This window comes from Drosophila melanogaster, chromosome 3R (assembly GCF_000001215.4).
Source record: "Drosophila melanogaster chromosome 3R".
NCBI lineage: Eukaryota > Metazoa > Arthropoda > Insecta > Diptera > Drosophilidae > Drosophila > Drosophila melanogaster.
Genome location: NT_033777.3, coordinates 8,801,472 through 8,821,749, shown reverse-complemented (window position 1 = coordinate 8,821,749; position 20,278 = coordinate 8,801,472). Strand labels below are relative to the sequence as shown.

Here is a 20,278-nt window from a genome sequence, read left to right as displayed (position 1 = left end):
GGTCAACGAGATGATAATGACGATGCTGTCGCAGCAATTTGGATAGATAATGGGTTTGATCAGGCTGGATCTGAGCATGGGCGGGTTTTGAGTGACACGCGTCGCCGGTTGTAAGCGGTTCTCATCATCCTATTTTATTTTATTTATCCTCTTGACGGGGCATCCCACTATACCCCATTGTGTCAGATTTCTTGATGCATTGAATTTGTATAAGGTAATTACTTGTGTTATTCAGCTACTTCGGCTGATTTCAAAAGATATGTGCAACTGATCCTGTTCAATAAAATGTAATATCACATTTATCTTCTCTTTTAAAAAGATTGTGTAACACTAATTTATTTGCCAAAAACACAAAAATAGCAAGGGCGTTGAATTCAATTTGAGCTTCAACCATTAAAATTAAGACAGTAATCCGAATATGGAGAAGATGACATTCTTTAATTGATTCAATTTCGTGTTTAATGGCTTAATTTTTAATTGCAAACGTAATGCTCTCATTTTACGTGCACTTAATCTATTGAATTTACATGCACAATTTTTATTAACTATTCATATAATGATATACAAAAACAACCGCTTATGCGCCAAACTAAAACAAATTGAATATTTATTTACATAAGATAACTATAATCCGGATTTAGGCCGAAATCCATTCCAAAATGCCAGCTGTCGTATTATATTCAATTTCAAATTGCCGCGTACTTTGTTTTCTTATAACGGCAGATGTAACAACTCTAGTAGGTAGGTAGTAATCAAAAACAGGTAGATTTAATTTGTTTTACCAATATTGAACATTTGTTTCACGTGCAAGTCCCGAATCCACAACATTGACTATTTTGAGTAAAAACAATAGGTTGGTCATAAAAAATAATTACTAATTTACTAACCGCGGTCGCCGCATGTCTGAACAGGCCTCCAGCTTTTCCGGCTTGAGTATCCACTGATTCACCCGTGTCTCGAACCCAGAGTTGCCTAAACATATTTCGATGTATACATAAAGAGGGAAATTTATTTTTTAGGCTTGGCAATGCCGCTGCGGGCATATAAAAGTCCGCGCAGTCGTGCGCTTGTGTGAGTCATGGTGGAAAATTCGAGGCAAGCGTACCGATGCGCAAAGAACAAGCATAAGCGAAGAAGATAAAGATATCGATTAAAATTTCTGCTACAAAAATAAATATATATGTAACGCATATTGTAAATGTTCTAAGTTAAGTGACATAAATCAAATATTTGTGTAAAGTTTAATATTTTAATACGCGTCGAAGTACAACGAGTGAGGCTACAGAAGAGCACACACTAAAGTGGAGTACTTGGCGAGCGCAAATAACGGAAATCAAATTCGAAATAAACGCTGCGCAATAGACGGTGGTGTACATAAGAGTTTAACAAAATCCGAATCAGAATCAGTTGAAAGTGTGATTTTTTTGAGCCTTTGTCTGTAAGTGAAGAGAAAGCTTTAAGCGGAATTACATCTATATATATATATATAAATATATAAATACGAAGCCAGCCCGTCGCCATTTTGAAAGTGATTTTACAAAACACACACACACACATATATATACACAGCTGCGAACACATCCACATATAACCCCAAATAAAATCCGAAGAAAAGAGCAAAAAAAAAAACGCAAAACAAACCAATTTCCGCAACATTTTAAAGTGAAACATCCAAATCAAGGCAACTTTTAACCCAAACTCAACCCATTTTGTATATAACGCTTGTCGAAATATCGAAATCTGTATAACGAAGTGGCTGAGAAAACTGCGACACACACACGCACGCAAGCACACTCGTTGGTGTGAGGTCTACGGCAAAAAAGTAAGTCGCAATTGTGTTAGTAATCGCTGCGTGTGTATGTATGCGCGTGTGTGTGTTGATTCATTAATTCAGGTATTCTCGCAAAATAAATGTACATATGTATCTTTATATATACATGTGGGGTCGTCCCTCTGACGTCCCAAGTTTGCTTGAATAGCCAAACAAACACCTTTTGTTGACGTAAATAGCACACACAGTCTACACACAGTCACACGCTAAAACGATAATGCAGCCGTTACGTAGTTAGCACTACGTTACAGGTTGTTGCTACCTGGAAATGTAATCGTTACATGTCTTATTTCCCCTTTTCGGGTTCCCGTTTCTTATTATACACACACACACGCGGCCATCGAAATAGAACTGTTTTGTTTTACCTTTGGAACGTTACATTTCGTACTGAGGTAAAAAAGGTATTCTGTCGTATACTGACGTTTTTTCCATGTGTATATGTACATATTATCTTTCTTACTCAACCTAAATTTAAATATAGACCTTTTAACGTAAGAATGTATTTCAATAAACTGCATTGTAATTAATGCGGTTGATGCTGATTTCATAAATAGTTTCATAAGAAATAAGACTTCAACTATTTTCCTGTTAACATAAGCCAATATGTATCGTTTCGAATTTTCAATGGTTTCTTTCGCTCTTCTCCAAAAAACAGGATCAGCACGGCTTGGAATGCGAAAGCAGCAGTTAAATCAGCGAAGAACAGAGAGTTTGCGAAATTATAGCTAAGGATAGCTTAACCGGAGTAAAAAAAAAATAAATCAACAGACTGATAAACAATACATAACGTTACAAGTAAAACTAAAAGTAAAGTAAACAACAGCTGTACATAAAACATAAAGGAGAAGTGGAAAAGCAGCTACGTGCTCAGCCGCCCGTCGCCCTTTTCGTTTCCATTTTGGAGGTCATCTCAACTTCGGCGACTATCAGCTACCAAAGAAAATAGAGCGGCGCAGCTAGATCAACATCTCAATAGCAATAGCAGCAGAAGCAGAATCAGAATCAGAATCAGAAGGCGTTTGGTTTCGATTTATAAAGAATTGATTTAAGTGCGTGTGATATTTAACGTTAAGCATTAATTTAGCGAATTAACCAAAAACAAAAAGGGAAAACAGCAGAAATTTTAATAAGAGAAAGAGAAGAGGAGATCGGAGAGAGAGAGATATCGATCCAGAGATCGGAAAGCGACGAAATTACTATGACATACTCGCACAATAGCGTTAGAAACAACATCAGAATGACAACCGCATCGGCCACCAAGTCCATACGATTAAAAAAGGGAGCAGCATCAGCGACCTCCGCATCCAACTCATCCACCCCCTCGCCCACATCCGCACCCGTCTCCCCCACATCCGTATCCGCATCCGCACCAGCAACGCCCTTGGTAACTGCACATTCCAACAGTATTGCCAGCAGTACAAATAACGCCCAATTCCTGAGCTCCTCGCCCACGAGTCTCGGTTTTGGCCTGGGTCTATCCGCTCTTGCCACGCCCCCGAACCAGAGGCAACGGCAACTGCAGTCCCAGTCGACCGGATCCAAGAACAAGTATCAGCAGTCGCAGCAGCAGCGCCAGTCGCCGCAGCAGCAGCAGGGATCCTCTGTAGGCGGTGGAGGCTTCTTCTTTGCCAACAACAACCGAAGGAACGGAGGAGGACGTTCGCCCCAGGGAGCTATGCAGGTTCGGCAGTCACCAGCCACCATTTTGGGTGGAGGTTTCTCGCCGGGAATCGTCGGAGGATCGGCTCGCAAGCAGAGGAAGAGCCCTTCGTTGGGCGGAAAGATATCGCCCCAGCACCAGATGCAGCAGCACCCACTCATACCCACCGCACTGACGCATTTCGCGGGCAGCAAGTGCTTTGATGCACCAGCTCCAACGGCGCTGCCCAAGCCACCGCAGCACTGGACGTTGTCCAGGTCGGAGGGTAAGCTTCCCATGATGATGCCGTCGATGCCCAAGTTCCAGGTGCCGATGCAGACAGGCCGCTCGAAGCGGAATCTCCTCGATGACTTCGACACGCACAACCTAAAGTTGCTGCTCAATGTGCAGTCGTAACCACACTGGTGCTGGAGGATCAGTGTCTGGAGTAGGAAAGCAGGAACAGGATCTGGATCTAGAGCTGGATCTGAAGATGGATCTGGAGGACCGACATGAATGGCAAGAACACCCGGTGGACCCCGAACCCGTCAATGAGTTGCAAAAAAAAATCGATATGAACATAAAACCAACAAAAAAAAATTAACAAAAACATAAAACAAAAAATGGAAAATGAAAAAACTTTTACAAAAAAAGCGAAAACATTTCAACTGGAAATTTGAACTTTTTTAAACAAAAACAAAAAAAAAAAACAAGAGTAATGTTTGTGATCTCAAGTGTGTATCATAAAACAATTAAACCAATTTGAGAAGCTATTAGGTGAGAAGAGAAAAACTGTTTCAAGAAAAGAAAACTGAAAGCAAACAAAATACAAGTAAAAAACACACAAACTACTGTCCTCACACAACCGACCGACAAAAAAGAACATCAACAACGAACGACAATGAGAACAAATCAACACAGCGAAAAAGATGCAAAATTCCCCGCTACATAGAACATCTCCCCCAAACTCCAAAACTCCCCTGTCAACTTCAATGCGCAATCTTTATAGAGACAGCCAGCCAATCGACAAACTGCAACCAGTACAACACTCAATGGATGCCTGGCTGAAATACAAGGAAAACCAAATGGAAAGAGGACTTAAGCGAAGGAAAAGCCCGATTAGAGGAAGAAGAACTTTATATGTCTAACAACGGATACTTCACAACTGAACATTGTTTTAAACGTGATACGCAAATAGACTTGAAAATTAATTAATAAGTAAAATTATAAATATAATAATATTTATGAGTAATTCAAAAATGGACGCTAGAAGCGCAACATAACGTACAGTTTATGTTTATCCCCCGAAAAGCGGACAAAATGTGCAACGTACCTTAAATGTTGATAAAGAATAAATGCAGAGAGCAGCAAAAGCTAACAGAGTATATTCAAGAGACACGATAATACCTATTAACTAATAATAATAATAATGCAACTACTATAAATCGTATACCCACCAAATCACAAAGACTAATTCAAACAAAAACTCAACGACAACAACTCAACGCAGCCGCCGCAGCAGAGCAGCAGCAGAGCCGCAGCGCAAAATGCACTCAACTTGCCTATGAAAAGCAAATCAACACCTGTAACTCTCCTCTACCTTAAGATATATTGATCCACAATTGTATTGTAATTTTGACCAACCTAGATACTTCCATTACTTTTAGTTTTACGTCGCGCGATAGGGAAGCAATTGCCCAAAAATACTGAGCTACAAATGCGAACTGCAAACATGTTTAATTATTCTTAATGTGTAATTGCGAAATGGCTTTAAAAAATTCTAATTTAAACATTCTTGAATTGTACATAGAAGGGAACAACGCTAAAATGTTCAAATAAAATTTTCTAAAAACGAGAAATCGATAAACAATAAGAATAAGATCATAAGAAGATCAGCACTTGTAAATGTGGTAGCACGCTATTGGCGCAAGCAAGATTTTATTTAATCCAAAATATGTTTGATCTTGCGCCGAGCGGAAACAACAATTGTGAAAACAACTAAAAACTATATAAGTTGCAATCCCCAAAGCGAAGGCTTTACGAGAGAGGAAAAGATATAGTAATCGCGAGATGAGAATGAAATGAAACTACTTTATGTAAACTATTCGTTGATGCTCAATACTGAAACACTTGAACCCAGTACCTTATTTTCATTATTAGCATTACTTATTAATTGTTAATATTAATATGTATGTAAATTATTTAAGCCATCCCAAGCCTCCCACACTTCCAGATATCCTCAGCCAATCCAAAGTTATTTGTATTTTGCGTAGAAAGAGGCAGCGTGAGTTTTGTTATGTGTTTTTGCCAAGTGAATTGGCACCGAAGTGATAAGCCAAAAACAAAAGGAACCCCAAAATGTAAATGATAGTGGAAAATCCCAGAAATAAGATCGCACTTGAGTTTTGTTTACGCATATTGTTTAACTTCCCGAACCATCTAAATTATGAAACACGAGAATGAGAGATGAAAAGATATGAAACTATAACAAAACACTCGATGATAGTTTTAAAAATGTTGAAAAGCCAAAAAAGTCAAGTACTGTTTAGGTTTACTGAGCAAGTTGTCATATATTGGTAGCTTTAAAGCTTGTATCTTCAAGTTACACTACAAGTACACCCCATCCACCAACATACCCACTACTTAGAGTATTGAATCGCAGGGGTCACTCGAGCAGTGCTCGGGCAAGCCCCAGCTCACCCCCATTTACCCCCCTTTCCATACGAAGTACACACACACACACACCCCACAGAAAGACCCAAAACTTGTCGCGCAGAATTTTGCATTTTTTTTAAGTGTAAGCAAAACGTTTGTTACTTACTGGACGTCAGTTTAAGCGGAGAACAGCTTAGATTTCATTGAAGCAGGATAGAGATACAGATGCAAAACCTATTTGTAAAATTCAAAAGAAGAGAAAACCACTTTACTTAAAACAGACCAAAACAGCCCAGATTCGCCCGCTCTGCCTTGGACTGTGGGCACAAACGTTCCGGCCCGCTGACTTTTTCAACACCAATCAGTACAAAATAATTTCCATTTCAATGTTGGGAGCCCGAAACAAGATCGCGGCGGAGCTCTCCATGCTGCGAGTCCAAGGCGTTTGTGTCCCCAACCAAGGCGACTGCGAATTGAAGGCCTCTGAAATTATAATTCAAATTCAATTTTTTAATTTAAATTTAAAGCGTAACGACGACGATTCGACCAAGTTCGAATATTATTTTTAACCTCTTTTATTTAAGCCGAAACATGATTCGTCGTTCTAAAAACAATGAAAAGAAAGCAACCAAGCACTATGTATTTTTTTAATTTCTCCATTGATCTAATTTACAATTTAATTTGCAATTTTTTGTGATACTTTGCTATATTTTTAAACCTGGTATGTATACAAATTAAAAACAAATACAACTGAAGAGAAAACGATTAATTAAATACCCTTACAATTACCTTAAATGGACCATAAGATGAATGCGAATATGAAGAGCAAACTCGCAATTCTATATTGTAATTATAGAAACGATTGTGAATAAAAATCTGAGAAGAATTGTAAAGCAATATTGGAAATGTGTTAAATCCAAGTCAACTTTTAAAATTTGAGAAAAAAGAAAGAAAACCCCACAAACCAAACAACAACAACAAAACAATAGAAAAAAGAAATAAACAATTGTACATGGCTTTCGTAAAGAAATTTATGAAGGCTTTGTATGATTAACCAAAAAAAAATCCACAAATTTGTGTTTTTATTTGCGTTATCACGTACAGTTTTTCGTTGGCACTTTTAATTCCAGAGCTAATCGGCAAGATCCCCATACCCCGTACCCCCCGTAGAGAATCATAACCCCCTCCACATTCCAGACGATTCGAACAACATGTGCTCCGAAAAATTCCACTACGAGGTTCTCACATGTTTTTGTTTTTGAGCACGATATCTAAGCGAGCAACCAGAAAGACAGAAAGAACCACAATAAAATTGAAAACTAAAAAGCGCTTTGCTAGGAGATCGAAACAAAGGAAAATGCGCATATAGTACATATGCATATAAATATACATACATACATATTACATATATAAATGCAGCTGCATTTGTGCTGCGATTTCACAAACACCCAGATATTGCGACATAAATGCATGCAAAGTAAAATAAAACGATAAGCAACTTTACAGAGCCGAAGGGCATACATGTAATAGAACCATTTCCAACTCCGTTTCGATGTGAAAAACTATCCTGATTGTTCCTATGTTAGTTCTGAGTAGATGCAACCGCAATCGGATCGGCGAATCCATTAACAACTATGCAATAAGTGCGAATTGTCATTGTGCGTTGAGGAAATTTATATAGATACGCAACAACATGTAAGCATTTTATAGATTCTTACACAGCAGTCAGCATGATAACGATAAATGTTTAAAAGTTTTACCACATCACCACTACACAAAATAGATACATACATGTTTAAGAAGTTTATATACATAAATTGATATGAGACGACCGATAAGATCGTAGCCAGAGAGCTCAGCTAGCAGCAAAGTCAAGTTAAAACTCAAACAAAACAAACAATTGCCTAACGATCAAACAATCAATGTGTAAATCCCCTCCCAAAAAACACCCCATCCAGTCGATGAATCCCCACATCCCATTCCCATTCCCATTCCCACCTAACCCATCCAACTTCCCCAAATCCCCTAAAACGTGAACAGAGAGATACAAATATTTTCAATGGAAACCCCGAACGAGATCCAGATGACGTCCAACTACTCCGGCCGAAAAATCCACATGCCATATAGTAAATTGGATTTTTTCAGCCCAGATCCTATTTTTACTAGCTTAAAGTTTTTAGTTCTTGGATCAGAAATAAGCTTATAATCCATTAAATACGCTCCTTTTTAACTTTTTCAAACTGAAAATTGCTTACAAAGCCAAAATATTTATGAGTTAACTTTTTCGATTCGAAAAAATTGAGTCAAGGCAACTTCTCGAGTTTCGAGTGTCAACAGCGATAGGAAGGGAATTTCCATTTGGTTAGATGTTTAAAAACCCATTTACATATGATAATGATTTCCTATGAGTTCTTTGTTGAAACAGATGTTTAAAAAATGGAGCTTGGCTGATTGCAAAATTGAACAAAGTTGAAGTGAATATGGGTATGGATGGCTTATTGGATATTTCGATTTAGGAGGTAAAAGTCCGCGACTTCGATGGAACCCCCGAAAAGTGGCGATCCCAGAAGGAGGACGGTGGAGAGAGAGAGCTGTTGGATCAGTTTAGTTCACAGGTAAGTTGGCAAAACGCGAATGTGACTCACTGGCGGTACAAACTAGTATTATCTAGGTGGATTTCTCTAGAGGTTGCTCGAAGAAAAAACAGACGCCGTGCGAGTGGTGAACGTGCTTCGAATCACCTTATCTCGCACCTACCGCGCTCCACACAGAGAAACAAATATGCTGCAACTTTACACGTTTTAAATGCAGTTTTCTAAACAAAAATATATGTGTGAAATTTGTATACCCATTTAGATCAATTTTAACGTGCTTTGATAAGTCTCGAAAACGATTTGAGTTTCGGATGAAATGAATCATCACCCCAATTGTTACTCTGCATTTGATGTTTCTGTTTTTTACCTCGCCGCTTTGGGATTTCTTTATAAACGATGTCGCAAAAGAAAACTGGATTCACAGGCAACACACTATGTGGGCAATGGGCTTCGGTTTTGAATTCGGTGTCGTTGTTTACCGCTTCGCTACCCCTGAAGTAAATACGTTCATACATATGCATGTATATATGTACTTACCATTATGTTTGTACTTTATATGTACCATATCCGATCGAGTCGAATGAATACAAGACAATAACTGTACGGGTTGTCCATATTTGAGCATCGAAAGCGTTTTTCCCTCGACGAATTCATTTAATGCTGAGACCCGTAGTCTTTAATTTTTGTGTAATGCTCTCAACGATTTTCAGGCCACCCCCGAGAAATACATATACATGAACATATGTATGTATAACTGAGGACGGTGTTTACGTAGTGACGAAAAGCACGCAGAGTATATATATAGTAGTATATGAGTATATATACTCAGTATATATATGTATACTGGAATAAAAATGTAAAATATTTAGATGAAACTTTAATATTTATGGGTATCCGGTAGGTGCTCGTGCATTGTTGTTTTCAAACTCCACTAGATATGTATCTACATATGTGTGCTACCCATATTTGTTGCCCTGGATGCCTGTATGTCTGCACACAAACTTAAGGCAAATCAAAAGCGTAAACAATTTTGTTTTTATTTTGCTTTTGGTTGCTTCTCTTTTATTTTAATGGCGCTTTGCTTAAGCTAATTGCAATCTATAAATGGCGACGGCGATAGTGGATTTCAGCGAGGTTGTCGGTGAAGGGGTATATACTTCGCCCCTCCCCCCACACGACCGTTTGAATTCGCGATTGCAAACATAAAAACAAAAGCCCAGAGCTAAAGAAAAAACAGATATATGTATAAATCATGGGGAAACGTGACTAAATGGAATCGTTCATACCCCTTGATTGGCATTTAGACATCACTTCGATGTACATTGTTTATAACCTATAAATTTCTGAATGTAAAATAAATTGTTATGCTTATTAGCAAAGCGTTCTAAATATATAAGATAACGCTTTCGTCCAATATACCCTAACTGCGGGGTATCCAAAGCGAGATGTGGCTAAACAAAAAGTTGCGTGCACTGGTCTCGGACTGGGCCCGTAGATGTATCTGTATCTACGCAATTGGTATCTGTAAGATACACACACATCCGAATGTTCACGTTGTGCCGCCACACGCGCTGTGTGCCGAGCGGGATGGAGATACTGGTGGAGCGAGATGGGAGGCGTTCGTATTTACAAGTTTTGTGCGTTGGTCTCTGACGACCCCTTGGCCACCCATCTCCTACGTCCCCCTGGTCACAGTCCCCATTCCTCACTCCCCTGTATTTTTGTACAACCATATGTATGTATGTACGTATGCGTGCAAAGTACGCAAATGGCGAAGAAAAATATTAAAAAAATATAAATATAAAAATAAGTTAAACACACAAGAGAAAAATATTCACTTCAAGTGAATTCTGGTAGTGTATTTTAATGTATTTATGGGCTATAAAGATTTGATCTTTTCGAGTTTCATTTATTGCTGTTATTGATGTTTCGCTGGAACACTATGTTTTTTTTCTTATCAAAACTTTTTAAGAAAATTACCAGCTAGGAAACTCCACTTGAACTCTTGGTTCTTTCGTGCTCATAAAAATATCAACAGTTTTTTATGTGTATAAATTGTGAATATATTATGGGCAATCTCATGTGAGTGTGTGTCAACGGTTATTTTATTTTTTTTCCTTTCGGTTTTTGTTATTTTCAGGCAGTGGAATAATTTTATTCTGCTGCGCAATTTCTACTATTGATTCCCATTCGTATTCCCACATTTTATGCTTTTCTTTGGCCTGCCCCTATCGCCATGGCTTCGCTTCCATGAACTGCCCTGCTTTGATACCATTTTCTAAATTAAGGCATACTTTCGCACAAACAAACATTCGACTGTGTACATATACATATGTACATATATGTGGGGTACTTGCGGACCCTGATAGCATTCGCACCTTATCGCTATAGTGGCTCTGTGTACATTATAATTATTATTGCACGCGTAAACATCATATATAGCGATAAGAGCGGTTGTTGTTACCTCAGACGGATGATAAGCGTAGTGTAGTCAAGCAGATGTTAACCCTTAGAGAGTCGGAAATTCGGTTGAGTTCGTAACGGAAATGACTCTGTGAAATGGGTTCCCAAAAAAGGTGGATGATTCACGGACTCCAAATACCCATGCGGGCTATTAACCAGTCCATCTTTTATGTCACATGTATTAAGATTATATTTATATAGCACACATTTTTTCTTAAATTGTTTAAATTTTTATACCAAATGGGAACTATATCCATATCAGGCAATTAATATTAACTGCTTTTTGGATCACCCTCAATAATGCATACAATCTGCATACTCATTGTTTTATTACAATACAACTACCACTAATTAATATTAATAGACCACATATGATATGGCATTCGTTTAGTCAGTTTAAGATAATTCTGAATTCTGTATACCCTCGGCAGGTTCAAAGAACTTACTAGTTTCCATAGAGGTCATATTGGATACGAAGCTTTCAGCAAATTGAAATACTTGCTATTCCAAGCGCCTTGAAATGGTTTTAGGTTGGCAATCGCTCACCTCACTGTATTGACTTTTCATCTCGGCGAACACGTGACTTGCGCTTTGTCTGGCAATATGTATTCCCATAGCTAGAAAACTCATTGAATGTGAATGAATCTGTTATCGGTCAAGTGGGAACGATGTGTGATAACCCCGTGGTTTGATAAGCGTCGATGTCGAGCTTGGATTGCATGAAGTGGTCTGATCGTGAGATTTCAGCTTGGAATCAGTCAAACATTTCCCAGTTCACCGACAAGATGTGGTCCTCTAAGACTATTTTGGTTTTCCTAGCAGCATTTACTTTGGTCCAGGCATGTTTCCGATTGTGCAAGCCTGCTGGATGTTTCTTAACAAAATTTCTAATCCTTATAGGGTAGCATGCGGTTTCACTTCACCTTGGACTTTCACGTACAGCAGCCGCCGAATGCATCCGACACCATCGACAAGACCATTATTGTGGAGAACGATCGGATATCTATGGTGGACAACGAAGGAGCGACTACTAAGGCTCCGATGACCCAGTGGACAGATCAGGATCAGTATAATCAGGACGCATTGCTGAAGGTGACCGATACGCGCAGATCGGTGCAACAGCTGAATACGGAGCTCTCACCCCTGGTTGGCAGGAGCACCGATTTGGCCAGAAGGATTAAGCAGAGTATGCGATACGTCAACGAGGTGGATGCTAATCTGGACGATTTGAGCAACTTTGGGCAGCTGGTGGAGCTGCTCAAGAAATTCGTAATCCTAGTCGATAACCTAAGGGATCCAAACAATCTCGGAGGCATTCGAAGCCTGGAGTACGTACTCCTGAAGTTGGCTCTAGAGAAGTACGACCTTCTGAACAAGCGACAGGAGATCGGTGAATACTTGGAAAGGGCGGAGAGTGCCTGGCGAAGATACCAAAACACACAGGTGGTTGTTCTGGATAACTCCACCTGAGTCGGGCTCAGATGCCTAGGACCACCACATTAGGAACTTAGTTTTAGGATAAAACAGAACAAAGACCAGCATCATGGGTCGACACAATCGCTGCACCATGATCTACTAGAGCGGCTCGGCTCTTGAAAGGAATAAAAGACATCGAAGGGACTTCCTGTCTATTATTCGATTTCACTGCAATGCCCAGAATTGCTACAGGTATGCGAGGGGAGGTATTCCAGGGGTAGAATACCCTAAATTCCCTTCGGTGCCCGGTTTCGTTAAGGCTGGAAAGTACGTTACACACGCTGGGAATGCCTTTGTACACTGCAAAAAATTTAAGTTAGACCTAGAAGAGTAAGCAATCATGATAAATAAGTATTTTACCCTAAACAAAAATTCTGCTTGATTTTTATTTGTTTTATTTTTCCCTAAAAAACTGCACCTGCAATCATTTTCGTGAAGTATTGATTTATTGATATTGATGTAGATTTCCTATCAGTAGAATCTACATTTCTTGCATAGCAATTCATTTAATCTAATCAAAATAACAGTAATAAAATACTTAAAAAAGAAAATACGATAAAGTTTTCAGTGCATTTCCATTCAGCAGATGCAGGTAGTCGGAATCGAGGAACTAAGGGACCTTTTAATAGGGTAGAACAGCTGCCAGAGCCGTTGCTAATAGATGAAGTGGAGGGTAGGGTCCCGAACGCGGGCAGAAATTTCCGAAACCCGAAACAACCACTAACAAAAACCATATGCAGTTAAGTGGGAAATGGAATGGGGCGATCCCGAGGAGAACGGCATCATCAGGACGTTACGAGTACCATTTGTCGGGTGAATTGTGGGGGCGGGTATTCGGGGTAACGATATCGTCGTACCCCCCATAGATGGTACTCAGGGAATTCCCAGCAGTGTGGAACGCTTGAAAGCCGACACCGCATCCAAATCTCTGTGTTACCCCTATGGGTTCCTTAACGGTTTTCAGCGATTTCTTTTTAGGGGTGTCGTCTGGAGTGTCGACTTATAAATACGCTCGTACAATCCATAAATGTGCCTTTGTGTTGAACAAAAACCATGAAGAAATCGGTATACATAATGAAAACTCGATTGGCATAAGAGGTACAAGCTGTATGAATACAGGTTTCAACTCTTTTTTGTATCAACATCAGCCGAAACTGGTCAAACGGCTTTGGAACATGGGCCATCCGATGGCTTATGTATCGTTTTGACAGTTTATGTTTATACTAAAATTTCGCTGCAGGCGATAAATATGTATTGAGACAGCATCCGGCCCAAGAAAGTAGTGGCTAGGGGGATGAATAACAGAACATGGGATTTATGTAAAAATATCAATTACACATGTGGACAATTTGCTTGCATACATAGTTAATATACATATGAGCATATATATTCATATGAAATTCCATACAAATCCATGTTGTATGAAATTGATATTGAAACCCACGTATAAAAATATATTGCCGTCGTTAGATAATTTATGGTTTAAAACAAAATAAAATGCATATTTTTTATACATTATTTAATGTTGTTTTTAATGTTTTTTTCATTGTCTTAAATAACTCTACAACTATTGTATTATTATCAAAAATTACAAAAGTAAGCGTATAATATATACATTGCGCAAAACACAGAAGTTACTATGAGAAAACTATTTGACGCATTATTAAGAACTAAAAAAAATAATTGAATCATTGGTTGCATTAAAGTTTAACCCCTGGTTTGTGAATATTATTGTTTGTATATTAAATTACAAATTACAGTTCATTATTTAAATTTCGCGCCCTAAAGATTAGACGATTTACGATAACGATTAAATGTATTCTTATTGCTTATGTTAACTTGCTGTTAAACGAATTTTGCCCTTCTTGTAAATGCATTTGTAAATGATTTGACTTCTGTAGTGAATATTCAATTCGGCTTGAAGTTTCGTAGGATTTTCAGGACCTCGATCTGAAAGTCAAGCTTGCGATCGGCGCACATCTGCTGCATGTGAGGCTTAATGGTGTCGAAGAAGGCCTGATCAGGATCGGCGGACAAGTAGGCGGTATTTGTACTGCAGGGTGGATCTGATGGTAACTGTGGAATATATGCGATTTCCGGAGTGGCGGTGTCCTCCTTGGCGCAGCCCAGATCTCCCAGAACCGTATTTATGTTGCTTGGTATGGCTGGATTGCGGATGGCAGGCTCAATATTCGATTCTTGGTCGGAGTTTCTCTTTCGTGGAGTCTTTGCAGATCTCTGTGCGGCAGTGCTCACTCGCTTCCGTTTGGCCTGGGGCTTGGGTTGCTCCTTCAAGGATTCTACATCGTCCTCCGACTCTGCTTTCACGTTCAGCAGGAAACTCAGTTCCTTTTCGTAGATGTAGGAAGCTCTGGCCACCTCCTCGCCACTTTGACGTAGTCGGTTGACCCGTAGGTAGCTGTCCCTCGTGTTTTTCCAACGTTTGAGCAGTGTTTTAACTGGAATTGGAAGTTATGTATGATATAGACTCAAAAAGGTAGCCACCACCTACCTATTTCCTGCTTCTCCGGCTCGCTGGAGTCGTCAAAATTCGAGCAAAGCTCGTGGCCAATTTGCTGCCAGGCCTCATCTCTGAGTTCGCGGTTATGGAAGTTTGGGTGGCTTCGTTCCCATATAATAGAACGTTTGTGTACCGCGTCAATGAACTCGTACATCGAATAGCGCAAATTGCTTCCTGCCGATCGAAGAACTTTATGATTGCCCATTATTTATTGTTTATTTAAGGGTTGGATTGGATTGACAATATGTTGCTTGCGTTTAACAGCACCACGGGCAGCTGCTTAACAGCACTCCCCGCAGAGTTGCCACCTCGCCCCGCATTTAAACTAAAAACGTTCTGATGTTATGAAAATACAAATTTCAATTTTGTGTTTTATTATTAAACATATACAGATAGGTCAGTGGATTATTGTTGCTGTTGTTCTTGCTTCGAAGCGTGCGAAATGCGAAGGTATGACCGAGTAATACGTGTACGTGTTAAATTAGGAGAGAAATGCAAGTGAGTTTTGATGATTAGGGTGTAGTGTTCTCTGGATTTCTGAATGATTCTATTTACATGGGCCTGCCCATTCCGCGGCCCATTCCCATGCCACCGCCGGCCATCGGGGGTTCTCCGGCCTTGGGACTCTTTATTGTCTCATCGACGGAAAGGATCATGCAGGCTGCCTCGGCGGCCGCCGTCAGTGCATTGATCTTAATGATGGACGGCTCCCAGACGCACTGCTCATAGTTGTCCGAAATGTCTTCCTTGTTGATGTCGACGCCGTACCACTGTCCTCCTGTAAAAAGGTAAATGTATAAAATTATAATAATTATTAATTAGAGTTCAAAATTACACGACCGATTTGAATTCGCCAACGATTTTTGCAGGTAACATTTCGTTCAGGTGGCAACGCCGCTTACAGCCCGCGCAATAAACGAATTGAGAAGGTGCGAAAGAGCACAACATACAGCACATGTGACTCGAGTGAGAGAGGACGAGTGACAGTGAGGTCGAAGAAAAACACGCGTTGCTGCGGCTAAAATTTCCTCTGTATTTACATTATTTGGAAGAGAAAACGCAGCCAAACGAAATGTCCAGCTCCGGAAGAAAGCGCAAGCAGCAACTTAAGCCGCGTCAGGACGATCACCGGTCGCCGGTGAAGCGACGCAGTGTGGACATCAAGTCGGAACCCTTGGACGGCTATCCGGCGCTAGCAGACTACGATTTAAGTACGGCCGATATCAAGCCGGATCTCACTGAACTCCAATTGCAGCTGGTGGCGGAGCAGCAGGCGGCCAGCAACACCATTCGCTTGGAATTGGAACAGCAAGAGAGTGATTCCGACGAGGATGGCTACTCAGAGCTCGATTACCAAGCTGAAGATGTCTTCTGTCAGGGTAAGAAGGGTGCTCCTCCCGTCATTTCAAGACCCCACTTATAAAATTATCCTTTTTAAACCCAGACGATATGGATGACTACGATCCAGATTGGTCCAGCCAGCAGACGGGTTCCCGACTGCTCTTCAAATTTCCCATCCAGCAGAGTGGCCTGAAATTCGGACAACGCTTCCAGGGACCACAGCACTACTTCAACCAAGTGCTGGGAAATCGCTCCAAGTTCTTCAGTTCCCTGGCCCAAAGCTGCAACCTAAAGGGAGGAGAGCTCAAGTCCAATCCCACAACTGCCGAAGAAATGGAAATCTTTATGGCGCTTTCCCTGCTTATGTGTGACCTGAAGCTGGAGCACCTATCGGATTACTGGAGCACTAACATGTTTTACGGTCTCGTCGGATTCTCTGGGAAGATTCCTCTGGAACGGTATCAGCAGCTGCTGCACTGCCTTAACTTTGATGCACCGCAGCTACAAGCGGGCAGAGCCAAAGTGAAGAACTCTCTACTGCTAGACTTTATCAACGAGCGTATGGAAGAGATATACATTTGTGGCCAGCAACTGGTGCTCAATGAACCTATCACTCTGTGGAAGGGTGCATTAAGATACCAGGATGAACTTCCAAACAAATTCCGCACCAACGCACTACTGCTGCATATGCTAACTGAGCAGAGCGGTTTGGTGGTGAAGATTCTACCGGAGATTGTGCGGAAGGAAGACGCACCGGCATGGGTACGCAATTCCCGGCAGTTGGTGGAGCACCGAAACAAGATTGTCCTGAAACTAATGGAGGGTTACCATGGAGGACGCACTGTGTACACCTCAAAGTTCTATGGAAGCTACGGCCTGGCTCAGGAGTTGGCCAAGAAAAGCACCTATTGCACTGGTCTGCTGGACAGGAATAGATATGGCAACAGTAAGGCACTGGTGCACCAGCGGTTGGATTCCAACAGCATCTCCACCAGCTATGCCACTTCTCTGATGATGGCCAAATGGCGACGACGGGCAAAGAGCTTGTACTGCTTCAGCTCTGACTGCTTGGCCATTTATTCCAAGGAGATGGCCATGCAAAAGACAAATGCAAAACCTAAGTTGATCCAGGAGCTCGAGTTTCAACTACGACCTGGAAACGACGGTCGCCACCACCTGATCCACTACCAAGCTGCCTGCAAGGAGCTGAAGGCAAACATAAAGTTGACCATTTTCCTACTCAACATCCTCGTGTACAATGCCTATTTGCTATACTTTGCTAATGGCCAGAATGCGCGAGTCGGACATCTTAAAAGTTACTCGGAGTTCCGGGTGATCATCATAAAGTCGCTTCTAAGAGAAGAAGTGACGAACGAACCGGTAACTAGTATCCAGAAGCCAGAGACATATGAACGGTCAAAGAACAAGCCGGTGCCCGAGCCCAGGTTGAAGACCATTCTACACGAACCCATGCTTATCCAGCAGAACGGGAAGCCGGCCAAGAAAAACTGCCGCTATTGCCACAAAGGCGGAATGCTGCAGTTCAGCAGGTACATGTGCAACACCTGTCCCGATAAGCCGGGTCTATGCCAGGAACCCTGCTTCCTTCTCTGGCATGAGCAGCTCAAAAAAGTAATCAGACAGACAATTGGACGAAGTGAATAAAAATGGATTATCATTCGTTAAGAGGAACAAATGTTTTTTGTTTAAAGTTTCACACACAAGTTCTTTAAAATAAAAACTTATCCTTCCCCCTTTCAAATATAAATTTCAAATTCACTCATCGTTAAGGTGGCTTTGTATGGACAAATACCATTGGACACTCACCCTGGGCGTGCTTCTGGCGCAACTTGTTGAGAATGTTGGTGGCATCGAAACCGGCGTTGTCGCACAGCTGGCGAGGAATGATCTCCAGGCCCTTGGCGATGGCAGCAATCAGCAGCTGCTCCTTACCGGCAATGGTGCGCGAATAGTCCCGCAGCAGCTTGGACAACTCCATTTCAATGGCACCGCCGCCGGCCACAACGGAATCGTGCTTGATGGTGCGCCGCACGATCATAATTGCGTCGTGGAGGGATCGCTCAGTCTCCTCCAGAAACTGTTCGGCACCGCCACGCAGAATAAGGGTGCTCGTCTTGGCATTGGGGCAGCCTATTTAAAATGGAAAATAACAAGTGGTTGTTAAAACGAGTCCTTCAATTAAGTATACGAATAAGATTCTTACCTTGGAAGAGGTTGAAACGTTCGCCGCCCACTTGGCGCTCCTCGAAATGTTCGCACAGGCCGAGTACATTGGGCTTAATGTCGTTGGCCGTCGTCATTACGGCTCCACCGCAAGCCTTCATGGTGCGCTTAAGATCTTCTTCGGGAACGCGGCCGGCGCAGAATATGTCGCGGTCGGCGAAATACTGTGTGGCCACATCACCGATGGGCAGCTTGGAGAGGACAACATTGGCGCCGGACTCGTGGATCTTAGCCAGCTTGTTGTAGAGGATCTGCCACTCGGCGTCGACCACCTTTTGGTACTCCTTGACGTTGTCTACGCGGATCTCGGCGTTATCGCGCTCAGCCTTAAGCTCCAATTCGATGTTGAGCAGGGCAATTTTGCAGTTGTCATAGGATTTGGGGGCCATTTCAAAGCCGGCATAGGAAAAGGTCTTCTTGAAGGCCACACCCGACACTAGCTGTGACTCCTCCAGCGAGCCACCGGTCACCTTCTTAATTCCAATCATGTTGAGGGGCAGCAGCTCATCCAGGGAGAGCACAGCATCGACTACAATGCGGGAGAAGAAGTCCTTCTGCTGGTGAATCAACTTGGAGGACATGGCAGTGGCTGCGCACTTCTCAAGGAGAGCACGCTGCTGGTCCTTGGACTGTTCGACAATTTGGACGGCCATTTCGTTGATCTTTTCCATGCAGAGCTGCAGGGCCTTGCGGATGGCCTTAATGATGACTCGTGGGTGCACTCCCTCCTCCACGAAGGGTTTCACCTGCTTAAGGAACTCGCCGGCCAGCAGAACCACGGACGTGGTGCCGTCACCCACCTGAAGGAGAAGTCGAATCAAAGCTTTAGCAGTGTCACGTGCGTCTCAGGGGTGCCAATCACTTACCTCGGCGTCTTGTGACTTGGCAATGTCCACCAGGGTCTTGGCCGCCGGGTGGATGATCTCCAGCAGCTTCATGATGGTGGCTCCATCGTTGGAAATCGTCGCCTTGCCGTGGGCATCCACAATCAGCTTGTCCATGCCGCGGGGACCCAGAGTGGTCCGCACTGCGTCCACGATCGACTGGCAGGCATTGATGTTGGACACCAGTTGCGGCTTGCCCTGCGACGAGTCAGTGCCTTCTTTGAGGAGCACGATTTGCGGTTGCTGCGGATCATACGGATATAAGGCGAATATATAGTAAAAGTCTCCAATTAGTCAGCAGATGTCGTCGGCTTGCGAGAAGCTTCTTTGCAGGTTATGTTTACAATCTCATGCCGCTCGCGGACGAGTCCATGATTGGGATTCACTTGGTTAGCCTCGGATTATTTCCAGCCGGACTTACCATATTTATGTGATGGGGTTGGCCTTTAGCACGTATTACAGTTTAAAACAATAAAGTTCCTAGCAGACAGGCGGCAACTTGCTTTTCGTTCACGTTTTCCGCGATGAGTAATGGGCCAATCGATTAATCGTTGTTATTTTGTATTTAATCGATGCTTGCAGCCAGTGTGAACGTTTGGGGACTTAGTCGCACTTTACAATGAAATTTGA

The 20,278-nt window shown here is 41.8% G+C and overlaps 5 protein-coding genes and 1 long non-coding RNA gene across 13 annotated transcripts; 3 read left to right on the top strand and 3 right to left on the bottom strand.

Annotated features, from left to right (window-relative positions):
• Window positions 1–651: 651 nt before the first annotated feature.
• Window positions 652–2,132, bottom strand: lncRNA:CR43130 (long non-coding RNA:CR43130). 2 transcript variants are annotated; one of them, NR_125119.1, is made up of 3 exons: window positions 2,113–2,132; window positions 888–972; window positions 652–831 (listed from the first exon to the last, which is right to left on the bottom strand). It is a non-coding gene; the product is annotated as a long non-coding RNA:CR43130 (long non-coding RNA). The 2 variants fall into 2 exon arrangements; NR_125120.1 differs by lacking the exon at window positions 2,113–2,132 and having other exon boundaries at window positions 888–980.
• Window positions 1,068–8,260, top strand: aqz (aaquetzalli). Of its 4 annotated transcripts, none has more exons than NM_001275461.2 (2): window positions 1,068–1,438; window positions 2,487–8,260. In NM_001275461.2, exon 2 carries the CDS (start codon window positions 3,030–3,032, stop codon window positions 3,885–3,887), a length of 858 nt encoding a protein of 285 aa, NP_001262390.1. In that variant the 5' UTR covers window positions 1,068–1,438; window positions 2,487–3,029; the 3' UTR covers window positions 3,888–8,260. The 4 variants fall into 4 exon arrangements, with proteins under 4 accessions (NP_001262390.1, NP_001262391.1, NP_788602.1 ...); NM_001275462.1 differs by having other exon boundaries at window positions 1,068–1,207; window positions 2,487–7,065; NM_176425.3 differs by having other exon boundaries at window positions 2,487–7,065.
• CG9837 (uncharacterized protein) lies at window positions 8,171–14,071 on the top strand. 3 transcript variants are annotated; one of them, NM_001170086.3, is made up of 2 exons: window positions 8,171–8,740; window positions 12,083–13,000. In NM_001170086.3, exon 2 carries the CDS (start codon window positions 12,089–12,091, stop codon window positions 12,650–12,652), a length of 564 nt encoding a protein of 187 aa, NP_001163557.2. In that variant the 5' UTR covers window positions 8,171–8,740; window positions 12,083–12,088; the 3' UTR covers window positions 12,653–13,000. The 3 variants fall into 3 exon arrangements, with proteins under 3 accessions (NP_001163557.2, NP_001262389.1, NP_649838.5); NM_001275460.1 differs by lacking the exon at window positions 8,171–8,740 and adding an exon at window positions 11,939–12,021 and having other exon boundaries at window positions 12,083–14,071; NM_141581.6 differs by lacking the exon at window positions 8,171–8,740 and adding an exon at window positions 11,939–12,021 and having other exon boundaries at window positions 12,083–12,801.
• A 97-nt stretch (window positions 14,072–14,168) lies between these two features.
• Window positions 14,169–15,428, bottom strand: hng2 (hinge2). The gene is made up of 2 exons (NM_141580.3): window positions 15,171–15,428; window positions 14,169–15,117 (listed from the first exon to the last, which is right to left on the bottom strand). Exons 1-2 carry the CDS (start codon window positions 15,382–15,384, stop codon window positions 14,567–14,569), a joined length of 765 nt encoding a protein of 254 aa, NP_649837.1. The 5' UTR covers window positions 15,385–15,428; the 3' UTR covers window positions 14,169–14,566.
• An 87-nt stretch (window positions 15,429–15,515) lies between these two features.
• On the bottom strand, window positions 15,516–20,186 carry CCT7 (Chaperonin containing TCP1 subunit 7). The gene is made up of 5 exons (NM_141578.2): window positions 20,070–20,186; window positions 19,631–19,891; window positions 18,745–19,564; window positions 18,348–18,671; window positions 15,516–15,957 (listed from the first exon to the last, which is right to left on the bottom strand). Exons 1-5 carry the CDS (start codon window positions 20,070–20,072, stop codon window positions 15,731–15,733), a joined length of 1,635 nt encoding a protein of 544 aa, NP_649835.1. The 5' UTR covers window positions 20,073–20,186; the 3' UTR covers window positions 15,516–15,730.
• Window positions 15,948–18,279, top strand: CG9839 (uncharacterized protein). Of its 2 annotated transcripts, NM_001275459.1 has the most exons (3): window positions 15,948–15,967; window positions 16,049–16,558; window positions 16,624–18,279. In NM_001275459.1, exons 2-3 carry the CDS (start codon window positions 16,252–16,254, stop codon window positions 18,183–18,185), a joined length of 1,869 nt encoding a protein of 622 aa, NP_001262388.1. In that variant the 5' UTR covers window positions 15,948–15,967; window positions 16,049–16,251; the 3' UTR covers window positions 18,186–18,279. The 2 variants fall into 2 exon arrangements, with proteins under 2 accessions (NP_001262388.1, NP_649836.1); NM_141579.3 differs by lacking the exon at window positions 15,948–15,967 and having other exon boundaries at window positions 16,151–16,558.
• Window positions 20,187–20,278: the final 92 nt, after the last annotated feature.